This window comes from Drosophila erecta, unplaced genomic scaffold, assembly GCF_003286155.1.
Source record: "Drosophila erecta strain 14021-0224.00,06,07 unplaced genomic scaffold, DereRS2 tig00000137-arrow-arrow-pilon, whole genome shotgun sequence".
In the NCBI taxonomy this organism is placed as follows: domain Eukaryota; kingdom Metazoa; phylum Arthropoda; class Insecta; order Diptera; family Drosophilidae; genus Drosophila; species Drosophila erecta.
In genome coordinates, this window is record NW_020825210.1 from 21626 (window position 1) to 33566 (window position 11941).

The 11941-nt window shown below is 43.4% G+C and overlaps 1 protein-coding gene across 1 annotated transcript; it reads right to left on the reverse strand.

Annotated features, from left to right (window-relative positions):
- Positions 1-8244: 8244 nt before the first annotated feature.
- LOC113564581 lies at positions 8245-10763 on the reverse strand. Its single transcript, XM_026982622.1, has 2 exons — positions 10634-10763; positions 8245-10530 (listed from the first exon to the last, which is right to left on the reverse strand). The coding sequence occupies exons 1-2, from the start codon at positions 10761-10763 to the stop codon at positions 8246-8248; spliced, it is 2415 nt and encodes an 804-aa protein (XP_026838423.1). The 3' UTR covers position 8245.
- Between the last annotated feature and the right edge of the window lie 1178 nt (positions 10764-11941).

The window sequence follows — 11941 nt, forward strand, 5'->3', positions numbered from 1 at the left end:
ACCTCTTGAGTTAAAATTAATTAAATATCTTAGCTACTCAAGAAACTTCAACTGAGGCACCGAAAAAAAAATGTAAAAAATTTAGGAAATTCCCGAAATTATTTTGAATAGGATTTAAAAAATGCAGCAACAAATTCAAGAGAGTTTCTCCCACAAACACATGCACACACACACACCTGAACATTTACAAAAAACACAAAAGGCATTTCTGGCTGTTGTTTCTGCTTTATTTAGGTGATGCAATCGAATGCCGCATTTCACCCACACACACACACACTCACACACACACAACCACACAAGCACTCTAAAATGTTTTTGTTGTTTACTGTTACGCGAAGTTTTCCACTTTTCTTTTTGTGTTGATTTTAGCACGAATTTTCGAGGTGAAAAGCGGCGCGTGTTAATGCACCACTTCCTGTTGGGCTACTGTACCGTTATTATTTTGTGTGGCATGCCGGCAAAAGAACGGCACTTCTCTCGCACACGCTCTCTCTCTGTCCCTCTCTCTGCCTCTCCGTTTACGATTTTCCGATTTAGCCGCTCGCAGTTCGCTCAGCAGAGCCGCATTTTCGCCGACGTGCAGCCGGAAAACTGCAATGTGCAAAACTCCGGGCATGCGATTTGAAAATTGTGTCGTCAGCTTGACACAATTTTCCAGAAAATGCGCCTGGAATGGAGCGGGGGATAGCCAGCCGAAAACCAGTAACAAAAACGGGAGCAATGATATAGGGGTTATTTGCGGGTAATCGGTGCTAAGGGGGTATAGCTTTGCAGCGGCGCATTACGTGTTTCGGGAGCTTCGGGTATCGGGAATCGGGAATCGGGATTCGGAATTCGGGATTTGGGACTCGGTTCTGCTATTGTTGATGTAGGTCTGGATTTTCAGGACACGTGTCCCCGGCGGTACTGCGTTGGGTGGTCCTGCGGTGGGTGGGCTTTATAATTGGCCGATTTTCGGCTTATCTCGAAACTTTTTAATTTTATTTGAAAATTCTATACAATTACATTAGATGCAGGTATTGCTTCATGGCAAGCAAAATAATTTAATCTGTCCCCACTATACTACATATGTATGTGTACGTGTGGGTGCGTGTGTGTTTGTGTGTGCGTGTGTGTGTGTAACTCTGGCTGTACGCGTTTGGGTGTGTGTGCGTGTGAGTTCAATAGCATTTTGGACTGGCAAATAAAAAACAAATAAAACCAAAAGTTTGCAGCTGCAGTGCAGTGAGAGAGAGAAAATGCCTCGGCGAAAGGGAGAGAGCAAGGCGGAAGTGAGACAGATAGCTTAACAGGCTGTTAACGTTTCGTGAGATTAAAGGAAAAGCTTTTAAGAGCCAATATTAATGACCAAGAGACTTTAAATCGCCCTGCAAAGTGATCGTTTGCTCCTAGGCGATCTGAAAACTAAAAGCTCAGTTTCATATTGTAGCCAAGACAACGCTAATTTTATGTCTCTACTTATACATATGTATACATACGTAGATATATATATACCTTATAGGTTCGGAATCACATTCGGCAATAATTATTTCTCTATATGCAGTTTTCACTCAATGACAAGTGATTTGATTCACTCAATATAAATAGAATCCACTCGACGATGTCCACTTTGTGGTGATCTATCGTTTAGGATCCACAACTCGGATAAGATTAGTTTTTTTTTTTTTTTTTTTTTTTAAATGTTTATTATTATAAAGCGACGAATCCGTACATGCAGTACTAGTACCATAACATTGCAATTAAACATATAAATAATATAACCAAACTTCTCACTTATCGTGGGAAGACTAACAACAGAGTCTCAAACGTCGAGGGGGTCTTTAAAGCTGTCCAATTGTTTTGGCAAAGCCCTTTCTTTTAAGCCTTCTTAGAGGCCTGGCAGGGAGTAGGCGTCTTGCTAGCATGCTGTGGTGTCTTTTAAGCCTATCACTGTATCTGCTTGTGTGCCTTGAGATCTGTTCTTCCACTGTATGCAGATTAAGGTCCCGATGAAGGGTTGAGCTACGTACATAGTATGGGCAGTTGGTGATGGCACGCATTGCACGATTTTGCAAGACCTCAATGCGTTTATAGTTCGATTTTGCAGCAATACCCCAGATCTGCACTCCATATAGCCAGATCGGGGCTATACAGTGGGCGTATACTGCCCTTTTGGCTCTAAGTGTCATGGTGCTTCTTCTGTTGATCAACCATCGCAGTTGTTGCATTCTCTGACCGCATCTCCGTGCCGCAGCTTTTAAGTGTGGGCCAAAGGTCAACCGTTTGTCAAGGGTGATCCCAAGGTATTTAGCCTGCAGAGGTTGTTCTAGGGTTACGCCATCAAATTGTATGGGTGGTGTGCGCCTAATGAGAGTCTTCAAGGTGAAACAAGGATTGATGGTCTTATGTGGATTTACCTTTAAGTTCCATCTTTTGCACCATGCAGCCAAAGTATTGAGATACTCTTGGAGGCCACGTGCTGCCTCAGTGCAAGAACTGGAGCTGTATAACAGTGCGATATCGTCAGCGTAAGTGGCGAGTAGGGCCTTCCTGGGAGCTTCCATATGGTGCATATTTGGGCAAGGCAAATCCGCGGTAAATATTGAGTAGAGCAGCGGGCCGAGGACGCTGCCCTGCGGAACTCCAGCTCTCATGTAGCAAGGGGTTGAGTAGGTGCTTCTGACCCTGACCATGAACTTCCTATCTTCCAGGTAAGATTTCAGGACTCCATAGTATGGTGCTGGAAGCAGCTTTTTTATTTTGCAGAGTAGGCCGATATGCCAGACTCTGTCAAATGCTTGCTGCATGTCAATAAATACAGCATTGCAGTATTCCAAGTCGTCAAACGCCTGAATAATGTGCTTAACCAGTCTGTGAACCTGCTCCACAGTGCTGTGTCCCTGTCGAAATCCAAACTGGTGATCTGGGAGGATACGGCGCTCCTTAATAAAGTCACCTAGTCTGTTGGCAATCAGCCTTTCCCATATCTTGGATAGCGAAGACAGCAGACTTATGGGCCGATACGATTCCGGATCCTCTTCAGGTTTCCCAGGCTTATGTATCATGAGAATTGCTGCCATTTTCCACTGCTTTGGGAAGGACTGCACCCTAAATATAGCATTAAATATTTTCGCCATGTATAGGATGGCTCGGAGAGGTAGCGCTTTTAACGTGGCATTACAGACATTGTCGATGCCAGGAGTCTTCTTTATTGGCATTGATTTAATGACTTCGGCAATTTCCTCAACCCTGATTGGTTTAATTGGTAGCGACATTTGTAGGGGTATCTCTAGGCTGTCAAGCGTCTCTCGATTCTGCTCCATTGTAGCGAATTGGTAATGGGTGAACCTAGTCTCCAAATGATTTGCAAAGGAATTGGCCTGTTCCTCCTCGTTTTTAGCAAGTTCACCTCCCGGGCATCTAATGGGTACCTGTCTGAACGGTTGTCTTTTGAGGGATTTGGTGGACTTCCAGAGTGAATACCCAGCATCCACCGTATAGTCCATAGAAGCCAGCTTCTGCTCAAAAAAGATACTTCGAAGGTCTCTTACCACATTTCGTAGTTGTTTTGCAGCACGGTTCCATAAGATGCGGTCCCAGGGATCTTGAGATCGGATTGCTCGCCTTCTGAGTCTCCTTTTCTGTGTCAGGAGCTCTCTAGCCTCTCTTGTTAGGGATATTCCATAGGGGGTGCCTGTCCGAGGAACAGAAGGCGTAGATGCAGTCGCAGCCCTGTGAATACTTTGCGTAAGGTGATCAACAGCCATTTCAATTTCTTCACCAGAATTTAGCGTGATGTTCAACGGGATCATGCTCTCCAGTTGTTGACTAAAAGCGAGCGGGTCAGTGTGCTTGTTGACTAATCGTGGACTTGGATTCACATGGGTACTATCTGTCACAATACTGATGATCAAAGGCAAGTGATCGGAGTCCAGATCCCAACTTTGTGTTATACTTGTTAGGGAATCTGGTATACCATGATGCACCGCGAAGTCAATGCAGGAAGGCGTATGACTGGGTACATAAGGATACCTGGTTGGCGAACCAGTTGCAAGTATCTTAGCTCCAGTGATAGAGATGGCTTCCGCTAGCTCACGCCCCCGGGGTGAATTGTAGGTGTCGCCCCAAAGCCAGTGTCGGGCGTTCCAGTCGCCACCAATCATATACCGTTGGCCGCAAGAGCGTATTGTGTCAGTAAATTGTCTTTCGTCGATACTAACACTGGGAGGACAGTAAATGGCGCCGAACTGCACGTCACCCAGTCCTGTAGCTACTTTTACTGTAGACATTTGTATGCTGCGTGTCTCTATGACCCTTTGCGGGAAATGGCGAAGAGTTGTCCTAACGAACACGGCTGCTCCACCAACGCTATTATTATTTTGCGATGGCCTAAATGCTGGATAGAAAGCATAACCATATATCTTAACAGTATCCCCTCTTTTAATTCTAAGTTCCGTCACAAGAAGAATGTCCACGCTATTATTGTGCGCGTAAAGCTCAATATCTTTAGCTTTTCTTGAAATGCCGTTGGCATTCCAAATAAGAATCTTTAGTGGATTCATTGTGGGTGTGGAGCGTTGTTAGAAAGCTGGTAGGTATGTTCATTCCCAGCTCCTTGCTTTAACATGGTGGTTATTTCAAATACCATTCTTTCGAGCTTTTCAAGTCGTTGATTGGTTTGATTTCTGTGATGTTGCTGATCTTGTTGCTGCTGTTGCAACCACATAAGAAACTGATGTTGTTGTTGTTGTTGCATTTGCTGCTGCCATTCTTGGAACTGTTGTTGTTGCTGTTGTAACAATGCTTGGACGTCAAGTGAATTATTTTGCTGAGTGTTCAGTCGTTGTTGCTGCGATAACTGTTGCGTTTGTAAGTTATATAAACGTCGCTGAGCTGGTCCATCCTTGGAGGGAGTTGTATTAGAGTATTCTTTTGCTACTGTGGCATAGGATACTTTTGTATTTACCCCAGGGCCTATAGATGGTTGATGCTGTACCATATTTTGGTGTTGTTGTGTTGGTTGCTGATCTTCAGTTGACTGGTTAGTACTCTTACGGCGATTAATCTGCACGGAAGGAAACTGTTGCTGATCTCTATGGTTGAACCCATGATTCTGCCTATTTAAGTGATTCGCCTTCTTCGCAGGCCCCATAGATCTGCGGAGAAGCTCCTGGTACTTATGGCAACCTTTATAACTAGCCATGTGATCGTGAGAACAGTGATAGCATGTGGGCAGAGCATCTACAGGACGTGTACATTGTGTGGTTTGGTGATTTTCACCACACCTGGCACAATTTGGATGTCTGCGGCAGTATTTAGCTGTATGGCCATACTCCTGGCAACGTCGACATTGTGCAATTTCACTAGACTTTCGCATCCTTTCGATCCGTATTTTCTGTCGGCAAAGGGTCTTCACGTGATAAATTTCATTAATATTAGGGCAGGGCTTAATGTTAATGAAAAAAATATTGAGTTTTTCATCTTTATTAACCCTTGAACTAGGGTTGTGAATGTGAAGTACTTCATAGCCTAAACATTTCAGATCGGCCGTTATATCTTTGTTTTGTGTGCTGTGATGTAAGTCCCTTACTACAATTCTGTGTGCTTTTTCTGTCAGCATTTGGTAAGTGTGAAACTGCATACCAATTTCATCCATATAGCTAACAATTTTTCTGTAAGTGTCACTGTCTTTGGGAAATATTCTGACTGTTTCCCCTTGGTTAGCTTTGACTACGACGTTATCTAGACTTGCCTTTTCTTGTATGAGCTCAAATAGGTCATTTAAGTTGCTAATATTAACAACAATTTGGGGTGGTTTTTTAAAATCTTTGAGTTGATTGTTGGCGTTAGATGTTTCCTGGGATTTATTGGCAGTATTGTTTTCTGCAGATTGAAATTCGTCCATGCGGGCACTAGCATCATCGGCATCCTCAGACATCATGTCTTCCCCGTTTTCTTCATTAGTAATGATGTCCGTGTCGAGAATAGCAAACCTGTTACTAGAGCTTGCCTTCTGGTTAATTGTGGGGACCAAGTGCGGGCCCTGGGTACTGCTCACTCTTTTCGGTTTAAGGATGGGGGACAGTGGCTTTGCATTTTTTCTCTTGCCTGCTTTCCGATTTTGATCATCCAGTAATCTTCTGGCAGCACCGCTTAGATTTTTTGCTGCAATGTCGGGGCTGGTCAATTGGGAACATTCTTGGTTTGCTACACTTGAACCAGAACAGATGCTGCTCATTGTGGGATTTGCCATTGTGTATATGGTGCTGCTACTGGCACTAGAAAATGTCACTGTTGTTGTGGTGGGACTGCTTTGAGACTTATTGCATGTAATGCGTTGAATTTCTGATCGGCACTCGTCTCTAATCTTACTAGGTAATTTTCCAGCTATTGAGAACATTTTTTCATGATCAATCTGCTTCTTTATAAGCTGAGAGTCATCGAAACTGTTTTCATTCATTGTTTTTATATTGTCTTAATATTCAGCAAATAATTTGCGGGCCCAAATGTCCGGAACAGAGCATAAACAGTTCGGTTTTACTGATAAGCAAAGTTTGTTTACCTCTTGTGCAGTTCTGCGCGGGGTGAGGTAGATGACTTGCCCGAAGGGCAGAAAGCACCGTTTGAATGCACTTCACCTGATGCACTTTTTGTTTTTGTCAAACTGCCGACACCGCTCAAAGCAGCGCCCAAATAAATGATTTGTGCTATTTTGAGCACAAAAGGGAATGCACCGATAAGCAAAAAATAAATCACTTTTGCATGCGCGCGACACAACCGATCTCTTTGACTGCCAGAGTAGGGATAAGATTAGTAATCGGAAACGTTTCTGCTTAGCAGTTGGCATCATAAACCGTGTAATCGAGTACATTTTAATTTGATAAGCCTGAGTAAGCGCAATAAACTGACTTTGTTTGACCGAATATGTATAACTAAGAAGATAAAGTCTTAAATGGACGGGGTTGATGAGTGGAGGACTTATACTAAATTGTGGTAATTAAAATATCTGCACGTTAACATAATAATTTGGACATGATTATGTGAAAAGAATGTTGCGGTGTAACCTATAAAGCATACTTCTTCTTGAATATGCAATCGCTGTAGTAGAGTGCCTCGAATACCAGATACATGTTAGTCAGCTAAACAACAAGAAATAAATACGTTAAATAGTTCTAGATTGTACTAGGTGGTATGGTAAAATGTAAGAACATTAGCTGTAAAAATTAGGAAATACATCTTTATTTAAATACTTCACTTAACGCCATTAAATTATTTTATTTTTTATTAACGCAAATTTTGTCACAGTTGTATTTTTATTTTTTTGTTTCTCAGGGAATCGATTTTCTCCACTATCAGATACCTGTAACTCAAGGAAATGGATGAAAGATACCTGTAACTTCAGGAAGTGGGGAAAAGATTAGGAATTGCAAGCAGATGAGATTGCACATGAGATCCGAGGCAGTTTCATTTATTGAAATCGGACGGACAGAAGGACACAGCGAGATATACGAATACTATATATGTATATACTTCGGAAACGCTGCCTTCAACCTGTTACATACTTTTCATATTTGTATTATTTTCATATATCGATAACTCGTATTAGGTAATCAACAATTAACATACCTTCTTAATAAAGTTTTAACAAAGTTTTTAATTCTTTTATAACGCCAGGCAATCTCTACTCTTCTCATTTATATCCTTTTGCAAAGCCCCCAAACATCTTTAACAAGAAATATAAATCTCATAAATTACTGGTGGGATTGGTAAACTTTATTTACTCACCAGCTTATGTTTCATCACCGCCATTGTGCTTGTTTTTTCTTATATTTTATAAACGCAACAATTAAAATGATAGACGAAGCACAGTATGTCGATTGTGGCAACTGTCAACTTGCACATGAATGAAGTCCTGGCAAAGACGTCTTGCATATTTTGTTTATAAATATTTTCAAAGCCAAACTGCCCATTTCAATCGTTCCATAACCTCTACACATACGATGATGAGCCTTGTTGATTTGTATCCCATTTGTCCCTATGAATTAATTGCCTTGATCGATTGGAAATATTTCCTTTTCTGAGTTGCAAGCCACTGTCTAAAATCATAAATTAACATACACCCGTTATGAATATAGGCTCTTAAAAGTTTAAAATTCTATAATTCTGACCGAAACTGGTTTTAAATAAATACTAATGTGTGGCAGATCTCCATAATCGGCAAGTCCAGAAACTTGGGGCCAACCACTGGGTAAAAAGTGCGATAGATTCAGGCGACGCCTTGGAAGTGGTCTGGAATGTGACGTGGAAATATACCGGCGTACTCCTTCACTACGATCTCCATATATATGGGCTCCGTATGATCGTTGGTCAGGACGCGCAAATCGTGATCGCTGAGTCGCATGTAGTTTTTACTGGATAACATGAAGTCGAGAGGATCGTGCGACTTGTGCAGTTCTCGGACCTTCATGATGGAGCTCCTGGTGATATCTAGTCGTCGGTTGAGTACAGTCATCACCACGTGAATGGGGCAGGGCAGATCTCTGCTGACCAACCATAGAGCGAGGCTGTCCTCGTCTTCCAGACGAGGACCACCGAACCGCAACTTCCTGCCCTCAACGCTACTCAGCCGAATCCTGCAGATCATCACGAGCAGCGGCAAATGAGCGTCGAAATGGGCATAGGGTTCTGGTAAATCGGTGTTCCGGGTGGGCATGAATCTGACCGCGGGCAGGGTGCAGGGCTTATTCCGCACACCCCCGTAGCCCAGCACGGACATGCACTCAGTCTTGCCCGGCTGGAAGGCCCTGGGACTGAAGATCATTAGGACCTGTTCGCCCTCGAAGATCTCACGCAGCTCCTTTCCCGGCTCATCCAAATGCCGGGATACGAAGTGTCCCAATAGAGTGTCGTTCAGCACAGCCGGGCATTCGTCGTGGTTCAAAGGACACGCATGCGGCATCGAATTGGCCAAGACCGGCTTGAAGGCAATCCTCTTTTTCCGGAAGCGCTGGCGATACTCCTTATCCGACATGGCCTGCAGCCACCGCAACTGGCCTATTCGCAACTCTATGTCCTGCATCCTCTCGGCGCGACTCAGCTTGTCGAACTCGCTCACAAAGTACCGTGTCCTCTCCAGGGATTCGTCGGAGTCCTTGAACAGCGGCACACCCGAACAGCCCGCGTCCACGCGATCTATGGGCTGGTACTTCAGTTTCTCGGCCCGACTATAAAGACCGCCGATCCGTAGGTCCTGGTGGTGCTGGCCCCTGTTAAAATTGGAATTCTTCCACGCCTCCGTGAAGGTATCGTTGGAACGCAGCGGCTCCATTGTCTCGAAATCGGATTCAGCCACCGGTCTGTTAGACTTCTTCAAACACGATTTCTTTCGCTCCTCTAAGCGTTTCCCGGATACTTCCACAGACGAGCTCTCCACTGCATTAGGGGCATGTGCAACCCCAAAGACTTCCAAGGGCTTGGGTGTAAAGCCTCCATGTAATCGGAAGGTGTTCCCTTGATTACATCGATTCGATTTACCTTCTGGCCTACAAGTCACCCAACGTGAAAATAAAGACAACTTCGATCCGTTGAACGTGGTATTCCTAGTTTTCTTATTAGATCTAAATGATTTCGGCTCACCCAAGCCCCCAAAATCAGTATCCCATCTTGGTCTGGTTATTTCACTGCAGCTATGGAGTTCACGATTTTCGGGGCTTGGCGATTTCTTTTTGCCCCTACTTGGTTTTCCAAGAGTTTTGCTTGAACTACTAGCTGGAAATTTACCCCATTTATAAGGCTTCGTGGGATAGTGCACTGGTAATCGAACAGACTCTTCGGATGATATCTCAGCAATTGGATTTCGGATTGCTATTTTATGAGGCTTAAAATGCGAACGGCGGGAACTAACTGATGGCTCCTTACTGGTATATTCCCATGAAGATCGGCTCTGAAACTTGGGCGAATGCTGGTATAGCTCCATCCTTGAATATTGACTTCCATGTTCATCATCAAGTAAAGCTTCTGTTTCGTCATCTAGGTCAGTTTCAACTGGCTTGTGTTCCACGGGCTTCCGTTTTGTGGGTTTTCCTGAAAACAAAATCGATTTGGAGGTATTTTCTAGGGTGTTTCTTCTTTTGGGTGGATGATAATCAGCTCTATTCGATAGATTTCTTTCAGCCACCCATTCAGTTTCCTTAGTCAACCGCTCATCCAGTCCTTCAGTGCCAGCTCGATAGCCGCCCATGACTCTTCCCTCCAGTTCTTCATTTTTCTGGCATTCCATAGAGAAAAGCTCCAAGGAAGTGAGCGGAATTCCCAGGCACTCGAAATAAAGACTGCGCCGATAGAGATCCACAAAGCCTATGCCTGGATGAGTGGTATCCTCAGAAGATTGCGACATTTCCTCCTCGCTTTGGAAATTTCGAGCGATCTCCCCACCCACCTCTCGCTCTGGCTTAGCTTCGATCAAAGGAGGCGCTGGAAGGCAGAGGTGGGCCTCGATTTCGTGAACCAACTTCAAGTATCCATTGGCAAGGTTTTTCAGAACTCCCAGCTCTGGGTAATATAGACAAAATATACTAGAATTAGGCATACATTCGAAGGATGTAGAACATACTCTGCGGTGGCTTTGCAGAGTGTCCAGGATCCATGTCCGCACCGCCATCATCCTCCTTCTCCTCGGCATCCTGACCCTTCTCTAATTGGGAATTTTGAGCTCCCTGGCGATTCTGCTTTTTTTCGATACGAGCGTGGGTATTTTTCTCGGAGTAGCAGAACTTCTTGCCCATTTCATTTAAACTAATTTATAAACTTTATGAAAACTTGAAATTTTACCAGACTTTCACCGAGATCCAGCAAAAAAATTGCTTGCCATCTGATGGATTAAACAAACGAGCTACGATTGAAATGTTGTGCTGTCAATAAATATCGAATGGAAATTCGGTAATAGTTTCAAAGAATTTTCCCAACCATCTGAATGGGCTTTCTACCGAAGGCTCTTACTTTAAACTATATGCATATATACCACGAAACATTTTAATACTTCTGGAATTTTTCTCGCGGAAGATAAATTTTCAGTGACCGAACTGCGTGGATCAGCACACAACGTTAATTTTGAGCGTTTCTTAAGTATCTCTTTCAAATGTATATATAATATATCTACGTTGCGACGAACTTGCCAAGACGAAGATATATATAGTATAAAAGTATGTATGACAAGGCAAGAGTTCAAAGTGTGTAAGGATCAGAGTGAATCAGTAAGGATCAGACAAAGGTGCAATCGCAATTGGGTATTATTGAAATCTGATTTAGTTCCAAGAATGAAGCATTCGATTCTCTGAATACCAAAAATCAGTTTTTCCACTCGCTTGGCCAAAAATTTCGGTGGCTACTACAGGTGGTTGGTATTTCTCAATGAATCACTCATCCGGCTCAGATTAAGACCTGCCGAAGTTGCCGAGCCGTATAAACTTTACGGCAGTCGAGGGTCTCGAGAGCTCTTTCCTTATCAAGGAACAGGTGTTCCAAAAAAGAGCCGATCGCGATTTTATTGTGCCAGCTGCTCTGGGGCAATTCAACCTACGATAAGCCCAAGATACAAGCTCAGGTGTCTGCACAGGTGCAGTTCCTGTGAGGTTTGAAAGTAAGCATAGCTGTGCACCTTTGCTAAGAGCATGTGTAAAAATGATTAAGTAAAATAAACTTAATTGGCAATAGGCACAACTACCACAAGCTACAGATAAATTCGGTACAATAGGTGCAATACGACGTTGCCTATCAACTACGAACATTGTCTGCAAGCAATTAACTATCTGAGTTTAACAGCCCTTGACTATGGAGTGAGGTTTTCAAGGGACTTGGCTCCAGAATTGACCTTTAATATCTAATCGTTTTCCGATCACCTGTCACTATGCGAACATTCATATTAATCCGCGTGAAGATAAGATTCCTGCATACCCATTAAGCC

What these genes read in the sequence shown, in the direction of transcription:
- LOC113564581 (XM_026982622.1), bottom strand. Translation starts at nt 10,763, where the DNA reads ATGGGCAAGAAGTTCTGCTACTCCGAGAAAAATACCCACGCTCGTATC. An exon ending in GGAGAAGGAGGATGATGGCG is followed by an intron (nt 10,531 to 10,633) that starts GTGCGGACATGG and finishes TATATTACCCAG; the next exon opens with AGCTGGGAGTTCTGAAAAAC.